General features: G+C 43.5%; 1 protein-coding gene across 4 annotated transcripts in view; it reads right to left on the bottom strand.

The window, feature by feature from the left end:
* ANAPC5 (anaphase promoting complex subunit 5) overlaps positions 1–22,527 on the bottom strand; it is a 94,686-nt gene that overhangs the window by 46,532 nt on the left and 25,627 nt on the right. For all 4 annotated transcript variants that reach the window (XM_033955653.1, XM_033955652.1, XM_033955654.1 and 1 more), the window contains exons 7-11: positions 17,430–17,620; positions 13,305–13,386; positions 12,916–13,005; positions 5,189–5,370; positions 564–699 (exon numbers count right to left, since the gene is read on the bottom strand). In XM_033955653.1, coding sequence (XP_033811544.1) covers positions 564–699; positions 5,189–5,370; positions 12,916–13,005; positions 13,305–13,386; positions 17,430–17,620 — 681 coding nt within the window. The remainder of the gene's footprint in view (positions 1–563; positions 700–5,188; positions 5,371–12,915; positions 13,006–13,304; positions 13,387–17,429; positions 17,621–22,527) is intronic.

Below are 22,527 nucleotides of genomic sequence, written 5' to 3'. Positions count from 1 at the left end.
AAAGCAGAAGCTCTGACAGCAGTGACAGGAGGCTGCATCTCCTGTCATTACTGTCAGGGCTCTTCACTGACTCAATCGCTCACTGAGTTGGTATGCAAATGATTTGCACCTCCGTGCAAATCATTTGCATGCAAACTTGATAGTGAATCAATCACTGTTTGAAAATTGACCAGAGAATCGGCAAACAGCGATTGAGTCGCTATCTTTAGTGAATCTGGCCTAAGTCCTTTAGAGAATCACACCTAGCGACACCTAAGTTTTTCTTCACCCCTAAACACGCCTACTATTTTTTTGTAGAATCGTGCCTAAAAGGATAGATGCCCGTCTCCTAATAATTTTTTTTTTCCAATTATGAGCTTGTTAAAGCTCATAATTGAAGCTAATTTACTAATTAAGTTAGGCACTTATTTTTAAGTACCTCTTAAAGAATTTCCCCCTAAGGGACTACTACAATGCACTGAAACAGAAGATCAGAAACCCAACACTGACCAAAGATCTCCCTCTGGAAACTAGGAGACAACATCCCCAGTTGTTAAACAGGACTCCCTGGCCCAACATCTCACCTGCTCAGCATGCAGTGCAGCCAGGTGACACAGCACCACAGCAAAGGATTCTGTGTTATTCTGGTGTACACCCACGTTTACAGCCTCCAGACTGTTCATACTCAGCAGTATCTGGGCTTGCTGAAGTGCCATGGTACTGCAAAGCAAGAAATATTGTTAGCAAAAGTGCTACATTAGCCTCTGAGTCTATCTGAAAGGGCGAATATTGAGATTATTTTTGCATCTCATTATACTCCTGGTGAGGAGATAAAATAAAACCTGTAACAAAGCTTTTAAGCCAGGTTGACTTTATCTGGCTTTGGCCATTGTTTTAGAAGCATATCTTCATATACCATATATACTTGAATATATGCTGACCCAAATATAAACCCAGGTAACATTTTTCCCCCAAAAAGGAGGAAAAAAGGTTGACTCGAATATAAACAAGTCATCATTTATACGTGGTTGTTGCTACATGATTTTGAGTCAATGTTGATCCATGGCAATCCCATGTCCTGAGCTGTATTCGTTTTTCAGTCAGGTGGCAAATTGTTGCTAGAGGGGAGTCCAATCTTGCTAAGCAGAATGTCCTTCTCTAGTGATCTCTCTCATCCACATGATATGTCCAAATTATGAATGTCAAAGTCCTGTCATTTGAGCTTCCAAGGAAAGCTTAGGTGTGAATTGGTCTTTGGGCAGGCAACAATATAGGCAGTATTCTTTATCGGCATCACAATTTAAAGACATTTGATTTATTCCTCTTGATTCTTCACTGTTTAGCTTTCATATCCAAATGATGTTATTGAAAAAAACACAGCTTGGACAAACTGACTCTCAGTATGTAGAGATATATCTCTGAATCTAAAAGGGGTGAAAGTGGGTAAATAAACAACAATAAATAAGTTGCTTTCTTGTTAGGCTGAGAGTATTATCTCAACGGAAGAAAAAGCCTCAGGTTTGTTCTGGCAGAGCATAAATGCTCAAACCTCCTCTGCCCACATCATCGGCAGAAAACACTTCTGTAGAGAATATACAATTGCCACTATGCTCATCTTAAGTGTGGGACTGAGATGTTATATAGCAACATTGGCAACTGCATTATAGGTCTTTTAAGTGGCGTCTTGTTTACTAGCCAACGTTTCACGGTATACAACCGTTTCTTCAGGGCTTCCTGACTCCCATTTTCTTCACACAGGTCTGTGAAAATAATGATCAAGCAGCATCAGGTGTTCCGGTATACCCATGTTTCTTAACGTGACCCAGAGTTGTTCATGATCTACACAAAGACCTTGATGTAGTCAATGAAACACATGTGTTCTTTTTTCCTTTCAAGAATCCATTTCCCATCCATGGTGTCTCTTGCTCCTGGCATTTTCCTAAAACCTTCTTGTACTTCAGGGAGTTCTTGTTCCAGGTATGGTTGTAGTCTCTACTAAAGTAGAATCTTACTGCAATGTGCTCTCTGTATAACTGTGCGATAATTTTCATAGCAAGGTGTTCAAGCTGGTCTAGTGGGACCACCTTTCTTCAGTATTAGTAAGAATATAGATCCTTTTCAGTCAGCAAAAATGTTGTCTTTTAAATTTCCTGGAATAGCAATGTAAGTATTGTAATAATTGCATCTGATTGTCATAGTACTTCAATCGGAATGTCATCTATGCCTAGTACTTTGGGTTGTTTTGGGGGTTTTTATAAAGCTGCTGCCTTGACATCTTTCATCACCAATTGTTCCTGATTGTAAAAGTGCAGGTTGAAATAGTTTAATCACTTGATCTTTACGGTATGACTCAGTATATTCTTTCCACCTTTTCTTGATCTTCTCAACATCACTGAGCATCAATTACTGAGCATCTTTTAGCATTCCAGTTCTAGACTGGAATTTTCCATCAACTCTTGAAATTAAGAAAGTCGAACTTATTCTTCCTCTAAATATTTTCTGATTCTAGCTCTTTCTACACATTGTTGTAGTACTTCTTCTTATCTTGTGCCCCATTGGAAATTTTCAGGATGTGGTAAGAGTGGTTAATGTAGCTGGTTTAAAAAAAGGTTTGGACAAGTTCCTGGAGGAAAAGTTCATAAACTGCTGTTGAGACAGACATGGGAGAAGCCATTGCTTGCCCTGGATCGGTGGCATGGAATGCTGCTACTATTTGGGTTTTTGCAGGTACTTGCGACTTGGATTGGCCTCCGTGAAAACGGGATACTGGGCTAGATGGATCATTGGTCTGATCCAGTAAGGCTATTCTTATGTTCTTACCTTTTTCTCTTCCGACTTTGACTATTCTACTTTTTTGAGCAATTTTGAAAGTTTCTTCAGTCATCCATTTTGGCCTTTTCAATTTTTACTTTCTCTGAGTACAACTTTCTTGATGTGTTCCTAATTGCAGGGATGTCCAAGTGCCAATTTTCAAAACCATTTTTCTGGACGTCTAGAGGGACTTCTTAGTCACTGTGCATTCAGAGTTTAAAAGGGCGTGTTAGGAGGCGTGCTATGGGCAACTTAAACTTGGACATTTTGCTGTGATAATCAAAGCATTCGCATGATGTCCTAGACAGAACTTAGATGTTTTCACCTAGACCTGTTTTAGAAGCGACTAAGTGCCACAAAGGTTCCCAAACTGACTCGATGACCACTGGAGGTAAGTAGGCATGATCCCTCCTACACTCCATCTCCTACCCCCAAAATTTCTGAAAAAAACAGTACATACTGTCTCTAGACACCAGAATCTTCTATGGGAATGTCTAGTAGAGTAGCATACAGGTGTCTTAAATAGTCTAGTGGGTGGGCTAGTGAACCATAGAGAGAAGGACCAGACCCATAAGCCCCTCTAACCACTACATTTATAGTAGAAAGTATGAGGCCACCAAAACCCTACTCTACTACCATATAAGTGCCACCTGCAGCCATTGAGGGGGTAGACAGGTGGGTACTGTAGGTATTAGGGTAGTTTAGCGGAGCTCACCCTAAATTATAAGGGGGTTATGGCGAGAGGTAAATTGTGACACCCTTTTTAATCCCGACTTCTCAGCCCGACAGGCATAGGCTGCCATAATAAGTGTCCCCTCCTGATGAAGAGTCGAAACTCGAGTCGGGAGGTCATGGAGTTTTATTTGAGTTGATACAGTAGTAGCGTTGCACGACTATACTGCGGTGGAAAGAGTACCCAACCTGAATACATTTAAGGTTAAAGGTTGGGTAAGGGGCAGTAAAATTTGCTATGATGGTCCTGATTCTAACCGCAGTTTGGTGTCATCACTAAACATATGGTTAGGTGGTCTGAGCACTTTTACTAATTCATACTTATATTAAATCATATAAGGGCTGTGATTGATTAGGAGATAGTCTTGTGTTATGTCATTTTTCTATCATTTATTGCATTCCCTTTCCTTTTTCAATTTTCTTTAATTTTGTGATCAGCACAGAAAGCAAACACTTTGGGCAGTATATCAAGAATAAAATAACATCCTATATAATAAAACCCTAAGAGTTTTGTGTTCCCTGCCGCCGTGGTGTGTGATCCGTGGCCGTGTTCCACTTTAGAACCCGGCGGCAGGGAACACTCTGGCCACTCCCCTCCTCCCGCCCTCACACACCAACCACTGCTGCTGGAGGAAGCTGCAGGCACCAGCGGCGCCAGAGCCACATCATCGCTGCCCAGTACCGCTGCCGACGCCGCTCTTCGAAGGAGCCTGGTGAGAATAGCGGCCGCCTGTAGCAAACCTCGCAGGCTGCTCAGCACCTCAGTAGCACGTTTCCTCTGACGTACGCGATCGCGTCAGAGGGAACTTGCTACTGAGGTGCATAGCGGCCTGCGAGGTTCGCTACAGCTGGCCGCTATCCTCACCAGGCTGCAAACGAACATGCTGGACATGGGGAGCAGGTAAGGGGCGCTGATGGGCCGGGGAGCAGGGAAGAGGGACAGGGGGAGCACGGAAGAGGTGCTGATGGGCCGGGGAGCAGGGAAGAGGGACAGGGGGAGCACGAAAGAGGTGCTGATGGGCCGGGGAGCAGCGAAGAGGGACAGGGGGAGCACAAAAGAGGTGCTGATGGGCCGGGGAGCAGGAAAGAGGGACAGGGGGAGAACGGAAGTGGTGGAGCAGGAAAGAGGGACAGGGGGAGAACGGAAGTGGTGGACAGCGGGGGAACAGGAAAGAGGCTGCAAATGAACATGCTGGACAGGGGGAGCAGGAAAGGGGCGCTGATGGACCGGGGAGCAGGGAAGAGGGACAGGGGGAGCACGGAAGAGGTGCTGATGGACCTGGGGGAAGGGAAGAGGAACAGGGGGGAGCACAAAAGAGGTCTGATGGACTGGGGAGCAGGGAAGAGAGACAGGGGGAGCACAGAAGAGGTGCTGATGGACTGGGGAGCAGGGAAGAGGGACAGGGGGAGCACAGAAGAGTTGCTGCTGGACACGGGGGACATAAAAGGAAGGGAGAACAGCTACTGTTGGACAGGGGGAGCTGGCAAGGGGTGGTGGTGGACAGCGGAGGAAAAAGAGACAGAAAGAAAGAAAGACAGACAGACAGAAAGCAGCCAAAGAGAGAGAGAGAGAGAAAGACACATCTATTCTAGCACCCGTTAATGTAAGGGGCTTAAAGGCTAGTGAGAAAAATAATTCTGGCAGAGATTGTGATGATAATAGTACCTTTGACCATAAAGTCGCCAGATTGCAGTTTTCTGTGCGATGCTAATGTCAATGAGTTCTGACAAACTGTGTTTCCAGTGCAACAGATCCAAATCCTTCAGTGCATCCATCAGTTTGTTTGCAGTCTTCCCTGCAAATGCCCTCTGCTGAACCAAGGACTGTATCCCAAGAGAAGCTAGGTACTAGAGTGGATCAGGGAGGATAAGACAGATTAAATACTGAAAACAAAGGCCACAAGTTTAGCTGGTGAATTAATCAATACTGCATGGTGCTACCTTAAGGGTTATTTGTACACTTTGAAATGGAATCTAAGGGCTCCTTTTACGAAGCCGCGTTAGCAGTTTTAGCGCACGCAGCTTTTACGCGGCAAGATCTAATGCCAGCTCAATGCTAGTGTTAGCGTCTAGCGCGGGCAGCAGTTTAGCGCTCGTTAAACCGCTAACGCAGCTTCGTAAAAGGAGCCCTTAGTAGACCGACATCTTGCACTAAATCCTTCTGTGGAATTTCTTTCTTTACAATATTTTGCAAAGGAGATGCCACCATTTATTTTAATTTTTTACATCACTTATTCCCCACTGCAGACAACAGTTAGAACATGGATCACCTTTCATACAATATGATTAACTAGCTCTTTGCAGGTTTTTTGGCTGGCTTTGGTTTTGCTTTAACTAGAGAATGACAAGGGAACAAATTTGTCCTGTCCCTGCAGGATCTCAATATTCCCATTCTGTCTGCATGACTTTTGTCCATGTCCCATTCATGCAAGCTCTGCCTTAATCGCACAAGCCTCAAACACTTATGATTTTTTTAAAATTTAAATTTACACATAATAATAAGGAAAAGATTACAAAAAGAAAAATAGAATTCATAGTTACAAAACCTCTAGTCCACATCATGGGAGAGTAACCTGATCAGTAAGGAAATTAAAACATAATCATGATTAAACACTCAACTATCAATGGTGCTTGAATATTTCATCAAACTCCTATTCCTATTGAAGTCTAATGGTAATTATGTATTAGTTTCATGCAATTGCAAAAATTGTTCAAGCTGTACTGAATCCCAGAATATATATTCACAATCTTTAAATTTCAGAATACATTTACATGGAAATTTGAGATAGAATGTAGCTTCCAAGGCAACTACTCTTGGTTTCAGATCCAAAAAAGCCTTCCTTTTCATCTGAGTTGCCTTGGTAACATCTGGAAAAATTAAAACTCTATATCCATAGAATTTTACATGTTTGTTTTGAAAATAAGCTTTCATTATTAAAGATTTGTCTATTTTCCTTGCACATGTCATCAATAAGGTTGATCTAGTATATACTGTACTCCCCCGATATTCGCGGGGGTTCCGTTCCAGGAACCCCCGCGAATCTTGAAAAACCACGAATACGGTTTTCAGCAGGGGAGACAGGAGAGGGCAGCCGGAGCGGCAGGAGAGAGCAGCCGGAGCACCGGCAAGTGAAGTAAATCACTCACGGTATGCGCCGACCGCCTCTTCCTACACTAAAGTTGGGCCTCACCAATCAGGAACTGCTTTGACACGCAGCACCTGATTGCTGAGGCCCGACTTTAGTGCAGGAAGAGGCGGTCGGAGAATACCACGAGTGATTTCCTTCACTTGCCGGCGCTCCGGCTGCTCTCTCCTGCCGCTCTCTCTTGCCTGGTCATTCGCAGTTGGAAAATACTAGGAATCTTCCAGGAAACCCGTCAGATCGAACTCTATTGGTTCTAATTGATCTGTTCCAAGATCAGCTGAAACTTTTTTCTTCTGTGGGATATAGTAGGAATTTGATATGGGGAGAGCCTCTGCGTCAGTCAATTTCAAAACCTCTTTAAAATATTTACGTAACAAAATATCTGATGTTAACAAATGAGTTTTTGGAAAATTGACTAGGCGCATATTCCTTGCCCTCAACATATTCTCCATGAGTTTAAATCAAGTATGGGTAAGATGTGAATCTTTAACAAATGAAGAGGTAACTGCTTGCAAAGTTGTAATTTGAGATTCAGTTGTTACAATACATTTCTCCAAAACTTTCAGATTATCATCCACATTTCCTGAAAGAGGTGTTGTAGAAAGGGGTTGTTTCTGACCTGCTGGGAGTTCAGTGCTCCGTTCAATACCATCAGAGGAGGTGATTTTGGGTGCCATTTTTCCACGGGCATCCGTGGAGACAGATGCCCCCACATCATCGAGGCCCTTCACCTGCAGGTGAAAAGTGAACCACTACTGTGGTGCATGGCCGCAGGGGCGTGCCCTGAGGGGCATGCCAGGCCCCTTAGGAGCCCCTTTGGAGACGCAGGAGACACAGGAGATACGGGGAGTCGTCATTGAAGATAAGTGTGAATTTACTTTTTTGATTTCTAGCTTTCAATGGGGAAGAGAAAAGTGAAGGCTAAAGTTTCAACACTTATCTTATCTGGCCCCATGGATAGACACCTTGTACCACCTAGTCTGACTGGCCAAAATTGAACTCTGAATCATTCTCAGGGGAATCTTTCAGCCCTTTGGAGCGTACTCCTCCGCCTTCTCCAAATATATCTGGAGGGAGTGACCCATGGATTGGGTCTACTTCTCTTCCGACTGGCTCACCTGTGTTATTAACATCCTCCCTATTTACCTTTGAGTAGATGCCTAAGGTCTTTTCCCTCCAGGAGGAGGCCTTATTAATACAGGAGAGCCGGGAGCAGGGGGAGAGGGGGGCGGGAAGATCACAGTGCCATGATATCCGAGCATTCTTTTTTCACAAACAAAAATGATGTTGCTGAGAGAGAGGGTTTAGTGCTGCATGTGGGTTGTTCTTACACTCATCTCGGGTTAGGCTGGGAACCCGGAATGATAGCTTTCATACACGGAATGGCATAATAGTAATGTGTCTTTCCACCTACTCATGTCGCTAAAAACTACATTGCGCATCATGTCCTGGAATGTATCGGGCATCACGTCCCCCATTAAAAGAACTAAAATTTTGAACCAGTTAAAGACTTATAAAGTCAATATTACTTGCATACAGGAAACCCGATAGACAGATATAGAACATTTGAAATTAGGTCGCTCCTGGGTGGGGCGGTATTTGCAGCCTCTTCCCCACATAAAAAAACAGGGGTGGCGATATTGATTAACAAAACCCTACCTTACACAGCAACACTGGTTGAGAGTGACCTGCAAGGCCGTTATTTGTTACTTTATCTTAAAGTTGGCACTTATTCGTTCTACCTTTTGAACGTCTATGCCCCTAACTTATATGATCATTCCTTTTTTGAACGGCTGACTGCGTTATTGTTAGAGCGGATGGATTCACCGGTGTACATAGCGGGGAACCTTAATCAAGTTCTCGATCAAAATCTCGACCGCTCCAATCCTGGGGACCTCAGAGGGGGAGTGGGAACCCGTGGTATCCCCTATCTCTGTGCGGCCCTGGATCTGGTTGATCCTTGGCGTACACTTCATGTTAATGAGCGAGATTATACCCATAGATCCCGGGCTCATGGGACGCAGACCCGCATTGATTATATACTTATCACTCAACATTCTTTTCTTAATATTGACTCTGCGGGCATTAGTCCCTCAATAATTTCCGATCATGCGTTGATTTGGATATATGTAAATGTGGGCTTTGGGCTGCGTGGCCCTGTGCATTGGTGCTTCCCTAGCTATTTGTTTCAAGATAATCACTTTCGAACGTATTTACAGAATAAGTGGGAGGAGTTCTTAGAATTCAATGGCCAACATTGCCATGCCCCAAAATTGTTTTGGAACACAGCAAAAAGTGGTGTTGCGGGGGGTTTGCATAACTTATGTCATTGCACGCAATCAACAGCTATCTAAGGGCATCCTACGACTAGAACGTGAATTGGCGGCAGCCAAACGTCAATACACTCTTCGTCCATCCCCTGCCGCGAAAGAAAATTGGCAATCTATTGAGACCGCTCTTAATTCTTATATACATGAACGTACAGTCAAAATGTTATTTTATCAGATGTTCAAATATCATAAATATGGGAATCAGTCAGGAAAATTGTTAGCGAATTTAACCAAACAGGCAAGGAGACAGCGTTTTATCATGGGCCTGAAAGATGAATTGGGTCACCTCCAACATAAAACTGATCGGATAGCAGGGATTTTGCTGGAACATTTTCGGCATATATATACAAGAGGGGATTCGAGTTCCGGTCCGCTAATCCCAGACTATATAACCGATTCTGGTATGCCCATCTTGACGGATCAGGAGGTCGAGTCCCTAAACCTACCTATTACTATTAGAGAATTACAAAGGGCAATCCAACATCAACGCAACTATTCGGCTCCCGGTCCCGATGGTTTTACAGCCGAATTTTACAAACTTCTGATCGGCGCACCTCTGCGAGACTATTATAAGCAGGTTATAGATCAGGGGGAGTTCCCCGGGGAAGCCAATGTGGCACTGATTACACTGATTCTAAAACCGGGAAAAGAGGCGACTTCCTCAGACTCTTATCGCCCTATTTCCCTTTTGAATGTGGACATTAAAATCCTAACCAAACTTCTAGTGGATCGCTTATCTCAAACCCTTTCAAATCTCATAGGACCGGAGCAGGTTGGTTTTGTGAAAGGTTGACAGGAGACTCACAATGTCCATAAGGCTATTCTGACAGTAGCACATGCTCAGACCCGAGCAATGTCCATGATACTTCTTAGTCTGGACGCGGCTAGAGCCTTTGACCAAGTGGATTGGCAGTATTTATTTGGGGTACTGGTCTATATTGGGATGAAAGGGTGATACCTGCAAGCAATACGAGCATTATGTGCGTTCCCAAGGGCTTGCTTGTTGGTTAATGATGTTATTACTGAAACTTTCCCCATTGAACAGGGAACTCGACAGGGCTGCCCTTTATCGCCTCTTCTCTTTTTGTTATATTTAGAGTTGTTCCTGCGGACGGCTATTGCAAACACTGGAATAGCAGGGGTGGCCTTTCCAGATCATACGATAAAGGTATTAGCTTTTGCAGATGATCTACTATTTACACTAACCCATCCACGCACTTCTATTGCCCAGCTCCTGCAATCACTTGAGGAATTTCGATTTTATTTGGGTTTTTCCTTTAATTTTCAAAAATCTACAGCATTGGCGATCCCGTCTTCCTTACAGGATACCTGGAATGGTGATTTTCCATTTACCTGGGCCCCTACTTCTATTAAGTATTTGGGGGTGTGGATACCTAGAGAGCTTGCTACTTTATACACTTGTAATATAGCTCCTTTATTAGATGACACACTGAGGCATTTGCAACTGTGGACCACATTCCCCTTATCTGTGGCGGGACGTGTGGCCTTGTTTAACAAGGTAATATTCCCAAAATGGTTATATAGGTTCCAGGTACTTCCACTCTTATTATCCCATGCTCATAACCACCAGCTTATTAGAGGGCTTCAGCACTATATATGGGGTGGGGAAAAAACCACATATGACTTACTTTTGGATGTGCCTCCCACGAGATAGTGGAGGTTAATGGGTTGTTGAATATACACTGGTATGTCCTGGCCTGCCAGATGCAACATATTAACGACTGGTTTAGAGGCATCTCCTATTTTACTGCTACTCGATTAGAATTGTCTCTGGTAGCCCCTTACTACATTAGTAGTTTTTTGCATTCCACTGCTGCGGTATTCCATCCCCTGGTGGCATCTTATCCTGTTTTTGCCCCGGTGAGATGGCCGTGGCACTGGGTATGTAAAAGTGCTAGGCTCTCTTCTGTATTTTCCCCATATTTACCCATTCAAGGCAATTGTGACTTTTTACCCGGTCTCTAAAATGAGACTTTCAGGCTCTGGTCTACTCCGGGATTACAGTTCATATTCCAGCTGTTCAATGAAGCCGGTCATCTGGCATCTTTTTCCTCTTTACAAACCACGTTTGATTTGCCAGCTAGGGACATGTTTGCTTACTACCAAGTTCGACATTATGTCCACTCCTTGCCAGACGACCACTTGGTGGAAGAAGATTGCAGAGAGGCCATATCAGAACTTTTTAGTCTCTCCGCTCAACAATTGATACCACTACGCTTTCATCATGTGGGCATACGGGACGCACAACCAGACCCTAATTTAGACGTTGTGACAGCTTTATGGGCAGAGGACCTGCAGTGTACCTTGACAGCAATGCAGATACAGCGAGTGCTAAAATCCATGAGAAGGGTATCTGCTAATGTTACACATTGGGAACTACAATTAAAGTTTGTACTACATCTGTTTATATCTCCCATATGAGCTTATCGAATGGGCATTACTTTAGTGCACACTTGTCCTAAATGCTCTTGTGTCAATGCCTCTTTGGGCCACATGTTCTGGACCTGCCCACGTATTTCCCAGTTCTGGCACAGCTTGGGACACTACACTACATCTCTGTAGGGCCAACGTTGGACGCCGGCCCCACAAGCACTTTTTGGATATTATATCATTGCTTCGCCGAAACCTAAAGGACTGGCCGCTTTTCTTGCATGGGGGATGCTCCTTGGTAAGAAAGCTATTTTGCCCAACTGGTTGTCCCTTGAACCTCCGTCTTATGCCCAATGGAGATCGTTGATGATTGTACATGCCTCCCTGGAGCGTAGACAACTTGGGGATCTGGATTCTACGCTTGGACAGCAATTTTGCTCTATCTGGGAACACTTTTGGATAGACCTTACTCCACGTGCCGCAGTAGACTTTTGAATTTATGAATTGTCTTTGCTCTCTCTCCTTGTGGCTCTTCTATTGATGATGATGTGTGGGTTTGTGGGGATGGTTGGGGTACTGCAGTATTTTGTGCACATTATTGAGAACCTTGTTGCTTGTTTTTGTATTATTTGATAGCACTTTATTGAAAAACTTTAATAAATATATTTACACATAAAAAACACAGGAGAGCCGGGAAGAGCCTCAGGATGTTTCCTTGAAAGACTTGTGGGCGATTAATACTAGAGTGGAGGGGCTATTGAAGTCGGTGGTAAATCGGAATATTAAATTTTCAGAAGAAGTGGTACATAAATTAGGAACTGTGGATCAAACACTTATGATTTTAAAGTGTTCGAGGCTTGCGCAGATAAGGACAGAGCTTGTGGGGATGGAACAGGGACAGGGAAAAGATGGTATTTGTGAACTGTTCAGATCACATGGACTATTTTTCACCATGTAACTGCAAAACTTAAGCACAAGAACAATGGAGCATGAGAACAATGGATTTTTGTATACTGTCTCAACCTGTAGCTCAGATCAGTTTACAATAACAAAGTAACAAAGCAAATATCCTAAATAACCAAACTCTGACAAGTGACCACCAATGACTAAAGAACTTATCCAAAGATTTAGTGCAAATAATTATTATGCAACCAGGATTTCAGTAGCTTTTGAAAAGTGTTCCATAAGCTCAGCAGCACAGAACCAAATAATTTGTTATGAGAAGATGAGAGCCTCAAAGATGAGACTACAGGTAACTCAAACTTCTTCTTTTACAAACCCTAAAAGAGAATCAGTGCCCCCTAAACCTGACCAAAGAACCTTCACATGAATAGGCTGCACAGCTATCTGAGAAAATATTGGCCAGTGAGAAGCTGCACTTTGAGGCTAGTGTTTTCTCTGTCTCCATCTGCTGGTAGGCGTGTATAACCCACCCATCTAAACTGGTCTGGAGGAATGAAAAGGGACCAGGCATAACTACAGACTAAAGAAAAATGTGTACAAAGTCAGCCTGGGGTAATACACACCGGTAAGCCAAAGTGTACCGTTTTCTTCACATGTTCTAAGAGAACACAGCTCTCCGAGCCCTTTTTCTGCTCCAATATGTAAAGCCAACTCTGGAAAGGAAGGGAGAAATACATTACCCAGAGAACAAAAACTGCTCTACTGTTAACTAAGATTTCAAAGCCGTCGGTGGGAGGATGAGCTTTATATATAACCCTCTGAAATAAAAACTGTTTAGAAATCCTAAAATGAGATATCCCTGTCCCAAAGCCTCACTAAAACATCAGCATTCTCACTGAAATACTTGTAGGTTACTCTAGCGTAATACATTGTTAAGTGCTACCTCTAAGACAAAAGTATGCTATCGCTCAGATTCCTGCTTTATCTTTGCACTAAAGCGCGGCTACCTTACCAAGCAGTGCTGCAGGCACACATGGTCATTGGACTCCTGCGCAATTCTGATCGCTTCCTGCAGGGCAAGTTCAGCCTGCTGACTAAAGAAATATGACATTATTATGAGTTCTGTTAGAAACATAATGCATAGGCTCCAATCTTCTTTGCCACACACAGGACTGGACTATTCTTCAAAAAATAGACAGCCTTATCAACAGCAGAGCCTCCAACTTGTAGCAATATTTAATTTTTCTAACCTGGCAGGTATTTTTCCCTTCTCCTTTGTACTTCCAGGTCGGTCGGAATCAAGGCTGGAATTTGCTACCATGAGCCTTCATTGGTAAATACCTGGGGATCGGGGCTTTTCTTCTCATTTATATCCCTCTCATCCCAATTTAATCCAGTCATTGCACTGAGGAATCTAGTCAGTTGGCAATAATGTTGTCCTTTAAATTTCCTGGCATAGCCTTGTAAGTAGTGTAATAACTGAATCTGGGGACAGGACTCGATATACCACTTTTTTTTACATATTTTAGACAGGTATTTATTTTGTACTTGGGGCAATGAAGTGTTAAGTGGGAATCGAACACACAACCTCAGGGTGCTGAGGCAGCTGCTCTAACCACTAGGCCATGCCTCCACTCCTAATATTCCAGTTGGAATGCCATCTATGCACCAGGCCTTCTTCAGGAAACCTTGCAACCATGAACCTTGAATGTGGCCTTTTAGTGTAACCAAACAAAGAAGTGAAGAGTTCTTCCCTCGATATATGACAAACAAACCAAAAGGCAAGCGAGATGCCCAAAGATTCAACAAACGGGACTGTTTATTAATGAAAGCCTCAATATCCAAGTCACAATCTCTGTACATCTCGCTTGCCTTTTTGGTTTGTTTGCCTTTTAGTATAAAACAATTTTTATTGATGACTAAACAATAAAGCAATAGCAAAATACAACTGGGCTTTTTTTGTCAATAGACCCACATCACCCCCCCACCCCCAAATCTGTGGACAAAAAATATCTCTGGTATGCATGAAAAACTATCAATCTACAACATAAAAACAGACGAAAGAACATTCACAACAGCTACCAAAATAACCAACCCCCCCTCCCCCACCCTAGTAAGACTCTTAACCCTTTTAGGACCAAGGGACATATTTGTCCCATAACTTTAAAATCCTATAAATTTTGATTGGGATAGTCTACAGTTCTAAATTTGATATGTACGGATTCCATATGATACTGCCTTTATGTAAACAAACTGGTTCCGACATTCATTCATTAGCGTCGTTGCTAGATTGACGAGAAGATTCACTTGCCACACTGTCCATAAGCCAGAAGTGTGATTTAAAAAAAAAAAAAAAAAATAATGATATTTCACAAAAAAAAAATCAATTTTTTGGCATCTGCAAGCCCTTTTTACCATAAAAATGTCATCAAACCACAAAAATTGGCCTACGATCCTTATGGTCCTGAAAGGGTTAACACAGAAAGCAAAAAAAGGGATCAGACAGAAACACCAAAATAGGGATAACAAAGGTAGATATTCTCCCAAATAGAATTCCCCAGGGGCCATGAAATATGATCTAGAAACTACAAAGAGAGTATAAGGGATGTGGGAAATACCTAGAGAGAACCCCGATGTAAAAGGTAAACCAAAATACGAAGAGATACAAAAACCCCCACATGCTGCCCCTAGGGGTCTACATCTCCCAACCTATTCAGAAAGGGAGTGCAGGTAAGTCTCCTGTGCCTCCCAAATGATCAACTGAGAAATATGTGCCCTCCAGAAGTGGTCCAGACTTGCAGGATTGTTGCATGCCTTAATAAGCTCAGTTTCCGAATCCATTGCAGAGTCCCCTGTTCCCTAAGGCTACTAGTCCCTAGCAAACCCAATAACAGAAACTCAGGGGCACAGGGCACTACCTGGCCCAATATTCGCTGCATATATGCACATATCCTCTTCCAAAAAGGGTGCACAGTTGGGCATGTCCAAATAAAAAAATGAAATAAAAGTAGCACTTTCCAGAGAGCATTTTAAGCAAAGATCTCTGGTAAGATCGTCCATATGATGAAGCCCTATTTAAAAAAAATGATACCTACATTTTCTTAGGGAGGCACTATAGTAGGTATGGTTCTCAAGCTAGCCCCCACATCACAATGGTCCAACGAGACTCCTAAATCTTGTTCTCAGCTATGTCTCAAGATAACTCCTGATAAGAGGGGAAATTACCCTCAGGATCTAACATGTGTTCTAAAAAGGATATTTCTGACTCCTTAAGAACATAAGCATCGCCTCTGCTGAGTCAGACCATGGGTCCATCACGCCCAGCAGTCCACTCCTGCGGCGGCCCCCCCCAGGTCTATGACCTGTAAGTGATCTTTTTACCTAAAACATTTTATTCCCTAATCATTTAATATCTTGTATAGTAACCATCTAACTATACCCTTCAATCCCTTTTTCCTTCAGGAAATCACCTAATCCCTTTTTGAAACTCAATATCGTACTCTGTCCTACCACCTCCTCTGGAAGCACATTCCAGGTATCCACCACCCTTTGAGTGAAGAAGAACTTCCTAGCATTCCCAAAGGGAAAAAGCTCTGTTCTCCATCTCCGGAGGGAATTCCCCCGAATGGGCAAAAGATCAGAGATCTGCAGATTACCCTCCAAACTGAGGACCAACGTACGCCAAGCATCTCTCAAGGGCCGCACCGCCCAACTTAATCTAAGATGAGATGGAATGAGGCGCAATGGAGCCAGCAATAGGGAAGCAAAATGATACGGAGCCAAAAAAAAGCCCACTCGAAAGAAAGGTGACCATAGTCCTGCCTCCCCCGCAACCAATCACAAAGATGTCTCAATAAGCAGGAATCATTATAAAGCTTAAGATTAGGCAGCCCCAATCCACCTCGCTCCTACCCTCCAAATAACTGGGATAAGGAAAGATTGGGCTTTCTACCTGCCCAACAAAACTTTCAAAGCAGTTTGTATAAACTTGCCAGATCCCCCATCTGTAGTTTCAGAGGGAGGACTTGTAGCAAGAACAGCTCCTTGGGAATACAGACATCTTATAAAGACTAATCCGGCCTGTGAGCAATAACAGGAGGGATGCCCAAGTCTCCAACTGCATCCGTGCACTTTCAAGATGTTCTACATTAAGCTCATATAGATCAGTGATCTGGCTTGGGAGCAATATGCCTAAATCGTGATTTTTTACACATTTTCCAAACTTGAAAAACAGCAATTTTAGGATTTTTCAGGAAGGGGAACATCCAGAAACACTCAAAACCCCACTTTTCCAACCTCCCCCGATGTCTCTCACAGGCTATCAGCCTGTGAACTCACTGTGACCTGACAGGATCCCTGCTGCAAACCTGCTTTCAGCTCTCTCACAGAGCTGTATGAGAATTTCACTGCCACAATGCTGGGAATTGGTCCTCAAAGTTGATCTTTGGGCTGCCAGTCACACTCCTCTGTCTGACCATATCTCCACCTTTTCAGACCAATGGATGCACACTGGGACGGGCAGAGGCGTGAAGACACAGTCGGAAACACTGCCAAGCCTCCTAAGGGCGCCTAACAGCCTGCGCTTGACCCCCACTTAATAGTAAGTGAGACACTTCAGGGACGGCCCTGAGTTCCTAATAAAACTATGTAGGCTGGCCAACAGGTACCCAAAAAGGGATCAGCCTGTCAGCCTGACAGACCGAAGTCTGTGAATTCTCAAGCAGGAAGAGCTTCAAATTCGCAGTAAGCATGAAATTACCTGAAAAGGGGATGAAATTACATTGAATTTAAAATAATAAAATGGGGAGAGTAGAGCACACATAACTGCAGTCATGTGTCCAGAAGGAAAAACTGTAGAGGGCGCTAAACTGCACAGTGAAGTACACCAGAGGCAGAGTGGAAAATCCGTGGTGGATTCTTTCTGCAGCATGCGGGTATGAGGAAATAACCCAGCTGTCTAGAATGTCTCACCTATTGCACTGGAAAAATCCATAACCTACCATTAGAGCAGCTCTTCAGTTAGGTAAACTGCAATAGAGCCAATTATTTTCCATATTCCTCTCTTCTATTCCACGTGGGAACCTACCTTTGTTTCTTAAATATAAAAACTACTAGCATTTGGAGGGGGACAGCTTACTAGTGGCCAAATCTGCAATGCAAGGCAGCCAGGTTGAGAGCAGCATATCTCAGACTCCGTCCGTAGCCATCCTCGCCATTGCTCTTGCTCTCTGCTCCGGTGAGAATCAAACGGTCAAAGTAATGCAGCAGACTATGGGTTGAGCTGAAGACATCTTGTACCCGAAGACTGTTTAAGTAGCTTAAATAATGCTAAAAGGAAGGATGAAACAAGGCAGTCACAATTTAAAGCAATAAGGTGAAACTCCTGAAAAGTGTTTTCTCATGGCTCTATGGATCTTGCACTAAGGCAGTCTGGTTTTCAGGATCTCTCAAATATCCATCAGATACTTATGCTTTGATTAATGCCACTGCATGCAAAGACCCCTCATGCAGGTATCCTGAATACCAAACTAGCTGGCTGAGTTCAGAAGACTGGGTTAAGAATCAAGGCCCTAAGGCAGAAGGTCTCAAGTCAATCCTACAGGGCTCCAATCCCTCCCAACCAGTGTGATTTTCAGGATATCCATTATTAATTGAGTTTTATTTAATCTTTCATCTCCCTGCTTTTAATTTCCTTATTTTTATTCTTATTTTATTTTGCTAGATATGTATATATTTATAATACTGTTCAATTTCTCTATTTTCCTAGGCACTTTAGCTTAGAATGTGAGCCCATCTGGGACAGAAAGGGAAGTTTTTTCATAAGTCGATGCAATTTATATAAATTGTAATTTGCTCAGAGCTGTGGATGTAGCGGAATATAAATTTTTTAAACAAATAAATAATATGCATGAGATACATTTACATATGTTGGATTTAAGGAAGTAAGCCATAAAAAGCACAAAATATGGGTTGGCATCCAAAGTTTATTCAATAAACTTTAGATGCCAAACCATTCTCAGAGGCCCTTTGTGCTTTGACTTGGTTTCCTGTACTTTGGACTCCTTTTCTTTCATTTGCCAGGATCTAAGGAGGCTCAGTCAATAAACACTGAAGGGGTAATTAACTCAACTGCGATGTTGTTGTTGAGTGACAAAAGAAGTAACTGTGACTGATAAGAAAGTCACTCCATAAATAATATTGAAAATATATTTTTTCACTCAATATTTATCAAATTACAGATACAATAGAACTCTGCTCAGAGACATGAAGGCTGATCTCTCCGCCTCACCCACCAATCATTGCAGTGTTCAATAGAAATTCACTCCAAATTATTCTGTTGCTAGCTATTGCAGCTATGCTAGAGCTTCTGTCACAAATTTTATAGTACAAAAAATGTTAGTACTTAGCTTAGACAGATAACTGGTTCCGACGTGCCACGTTTCGGTACTGCGTCAGGGAACCGACAAACAAATACAGTTTAAACTGGAGGTGAAGTCACACTAAAGCACTGTTTAAAGTTGCCATTCAAACCTTGTTGCTTCTAATGGTGAACCAGTCGGAACCAGTTATCTGTCCAAGCTAAGTACTAACATTTTTTGTGACAGAAGCTCTAGCATAGCTGCAATAGCTGGCAACAGAATAATTTAGGAACACACGACGTGGAGTGAATTTCTATTGAACACTGCAATGATTGGTGAGCGAGGCGGAGAGATCAGCCTTCATGTCTCTGAGCAGAGTTCTATTGTATCTGTAATTTGATAAATATTGAGTGAAAAAATATATTTTCAATATTATTTATGGAGTGACTTTCTTATCGGTCACAGGATCTAAAGGAGGCAGCAGACTTAAGCAAAATGAAATCCTGAAATTCCAACCAGCTGGGGGAGGGGAACCCAGAGGACCACTGCGCTAGCGTCTCAGCAACGAAGTTAAAGGTAAGAGGCAGAGGGATTTATAAACACACCACCAAAACTTGGAGGTAACTTTATAAAGAATTTTCTATATCTAAAATAGGTTTCACACACAAAACGTGACCATTATAAAAACTGTACAGAGATATATAAGAGTTGTGTAAAAAGTAGAAACACACCGGGGAATTCTGTATAGGTCGCGCATAATTAGGCACTAGAATGATGTGTGCTACGCACAAATTCCACACCTAACTATGGGCACAAGCATTTATACATGTCAAAGGGTGGTGTAAAAGCTTGCGCAAAACTAATAGCAGTTAGACACAGAAATGCAGATGTTGTATAACACTGCATCAAAATTCTAGGAATGCCTGTGACCCACCCATATCCCTCCCCCCTCTGGAGTTGCACACTGTGAACATTAGGTGCACATGTTTTAGAATAAGATGTAGGACAGATCTGCACATAACTCTAATGACTGTGCCGGTAACTGGGGATTCTATCAGCTGGTTCAACACAGCAGCATAGAGGGACCATTCTAAGGCTGTCCACTGGTGCCAAGTCACTTGAGAAAAAGCATAACAGGTTCTGAGGGAACTGTGTTTTCTTTCATCTCTCCTAACTGCTGCTCTTCCTGGGGATTCTATCAGCTGGTTCAACACAGCTTTCCCTTTCCAGGCTCTTGTCCAGCAGCAGAAGGGGGAAGCCATCAGCGCAATGCAGCACGGTCCTGACGTGATCACCAGCGGTGGATTGATGCTGGCGTCGGAGGATCTCCTGTGGCCTGCCCTCTCTCCCCCTCTCCTCGGCAGACTTGCATTCCTGCAGCTGCGTTGTTGGACACATCGAAGGGAAATTGAACTTCACTTCAGGGATCTGCTGTCGGCAGCGCCTGGCCTTGCCTGTCCAGTGACTGGTGTCATGGTGGTCTTCATTGGAGTGGTTACTGGTCCTGCTTCTTTGGTGGCGACCGGTTAACCTGGTTCTGCAGACTGAACTTACTATCAAGCTGCCTCAGAGACCTTTCTATCTCTTAAATATATGTTTTATTTTTTATTTATCTTCTTTCATTATTTCTATTTCTTTGATTTTTGATCTTGGAAATGTATTTCTTATTTTTATTTTAATCAGGTAGATTGTGAGCCTTTGGGACAGATAGGGTAGTTTTTCTCAAGTACCTAATTTCATTTTAGTTTGATACATTGTAAACCACTTAGGTCAGCAAAATGCAGGAGCAGTATATCAAATCTTAAATAAACATAAACATGATTGATTATGCCATAATTATGCCGGTCTTAATAACTCCATATTGTAACACTGCTACAGAAGCCCCTGTAACTCTGTATTTTAACACCTCGCAGAAGCTCTTTGCAATTCTGTATTGTAACACCTTTACAGAAGCTCATGCAAACCGCTCTGAATTGACTCCCCAGTCTTAGTAGCGGTATAGAAGCTCACAATAAACAATTTATATACCGCCAATACCTCCATGAAGTTCACAGCAGTTTACATAAATAATTATGAAGATACAAATTATTAAATAGTATTACAATATTTAGGAAAAAAATCTTGACACATTCAAAGGCTCACTAAAGAGTTTTCTATTCAAAGACGCCTTTGAACTGTAAAGTTTCCAGCTCCTCTTAGGCTTAAGATCCAAACCATGGCCGAGGACCACTCTGGCCATGATGAACTTCAGTTTGACCCCTTCCCTATTGTTTTAGCCCTTTAGGTTCTCTTTTCTCAAATCATTGTAGTTCAAACACCTTACCTAACGTATTCAATATGTCCACCCTTGTCTCCGTCAGAATGTACTACATGTCTTTTTTTAAAAAAAAGATTTTATGTCTTCCCCCCGTTTTATTGTACATCGCCTAGAAGCCATGATAGGCGATTAATCAAAATTTTAATAAACTTGAAACTTGATTAACAACAAATTCTTGAAATAGATAGGTCTTTAGGTCCTTTTTTAAAATCTTAAAATTAGATTGTTGGTTAATATTAGTCGGAATAGTTTTCCAAAGTTTTGCTACTTGATAAGCCGAGGTGGAGTTAAAAGATCTATTGTATCTTATACAGTGGTGCCTCACACAACGAACTTAATTGGTTCCAGGAGCAAGTTTGTTATGTGAAACGTTCGTTATGTGAAACGCGTTTTCCCATAGGAATACATGTAAAAAAAAATAATTCGTTCTGCAGCATAAAATATGCTAAGATGACATAAAAAAAGATAAATTTTTGGTTATTATTTTTATTTAGATACATCTAAAAACATAATTGTTTTTTAAAACAACACACATTTTTTAAATTTAAAGACAGACTAAGTAGAGTCTAATTTTACAGTGAGAGAGGGCAGAGTCTCAGCGGCAAAAACTGGGACTTAACAGTTCATTTTTTTTTTTTTCTACCGTGTTTCCCCGATGATAAGGCAGGGCCATCAAATAAGACAGCCCCCCCTTTTTAGAAAAAAATGTAAAATAAGGCACCCCCCCGCAAATAAGCCACCCACCGATACCTGCGCTTACCCGAATCGGGTGGTACGGTGGGTGACTCCGTGTGGTCCTTGGCACCCCCGACACGATCGGGGCAAGAGGGAGCTCAAGCCCTCTTGCCCCCCCCGACTCCCCGACACGATCGGGGCAAGAGGGAGCTCAAGCCCTCTTGCCCCCCCGACTCCCCGACACGATCGGGGCAAGAGGGAGCCCAAGCCCTCTTGCCCCCCCGACTCCCCGACACGATCGGGGCAAGAGGGAGCCCAAGCCCTCTTGCCCCCCGACTCCCCGACACGATCGGGGCAAGAGGGAGCCCCAGCCCTCTTGCCCCCCCCGACTCCCCGACACGATCGGGGCAAGAGGGAGCCCAAGCCCTCTTGCCCCGCCGATTCCCCAACTCCCCGACAATATCGGGCCAGGAGGGAGCCCAAGTCCTCCTGGCCACGGCGACCCCCTAACCCCACCCTGCACTACATTACGGGCAGGAGGGATCCCAGGCCCTCCTGCCCTCGACGCAAACCCCCTCTCCCCCCAACGACCGCCCCCCCCCAAGAACCTCCGACCGCCCCCCCAGCCGACCCGCGACCCCCCCTGGCCGACCCCCACGACACCCCCAACCCCCTTCCCCGTACCTTTCTGTAGTTGGCCGGACAGACGGGAGCCAAACCCGCCTGTCCGGCAGGCAGCCAACGACGGAATGAGGCCGGATTGGCCCATCCGTCCCAAAGCTCCGCCTACTGGTGGGGCCTAAGGCGCCTGGGCCAATCAGAATAGGCCCGGGAGCCTTAGGTCCCTCCTGGGGGCAGGGCCTGAGGCACATGGTCGGGTTGGG

Source organism: Geotrypetes seraphini, chromosome 8 (genome assembly GCF_902459505.1).
Source record: "Geotrypetes seraphini chromosome 8, aGeoSer1.1, whole genome shotgun sequence".
NCBI classification, from domain to species: domain Eukaryota; kingdom Metazoa; phylum Chordata; class Amphibia; order Gymnophiona; family Dermophiidae; genus Geotrypetes; species Geotrypetes seraphini.
Note: the sequence above shows the minus strand (reverse complement) of the source record. Positions and strands in the feature narration are given on the sequence as shown.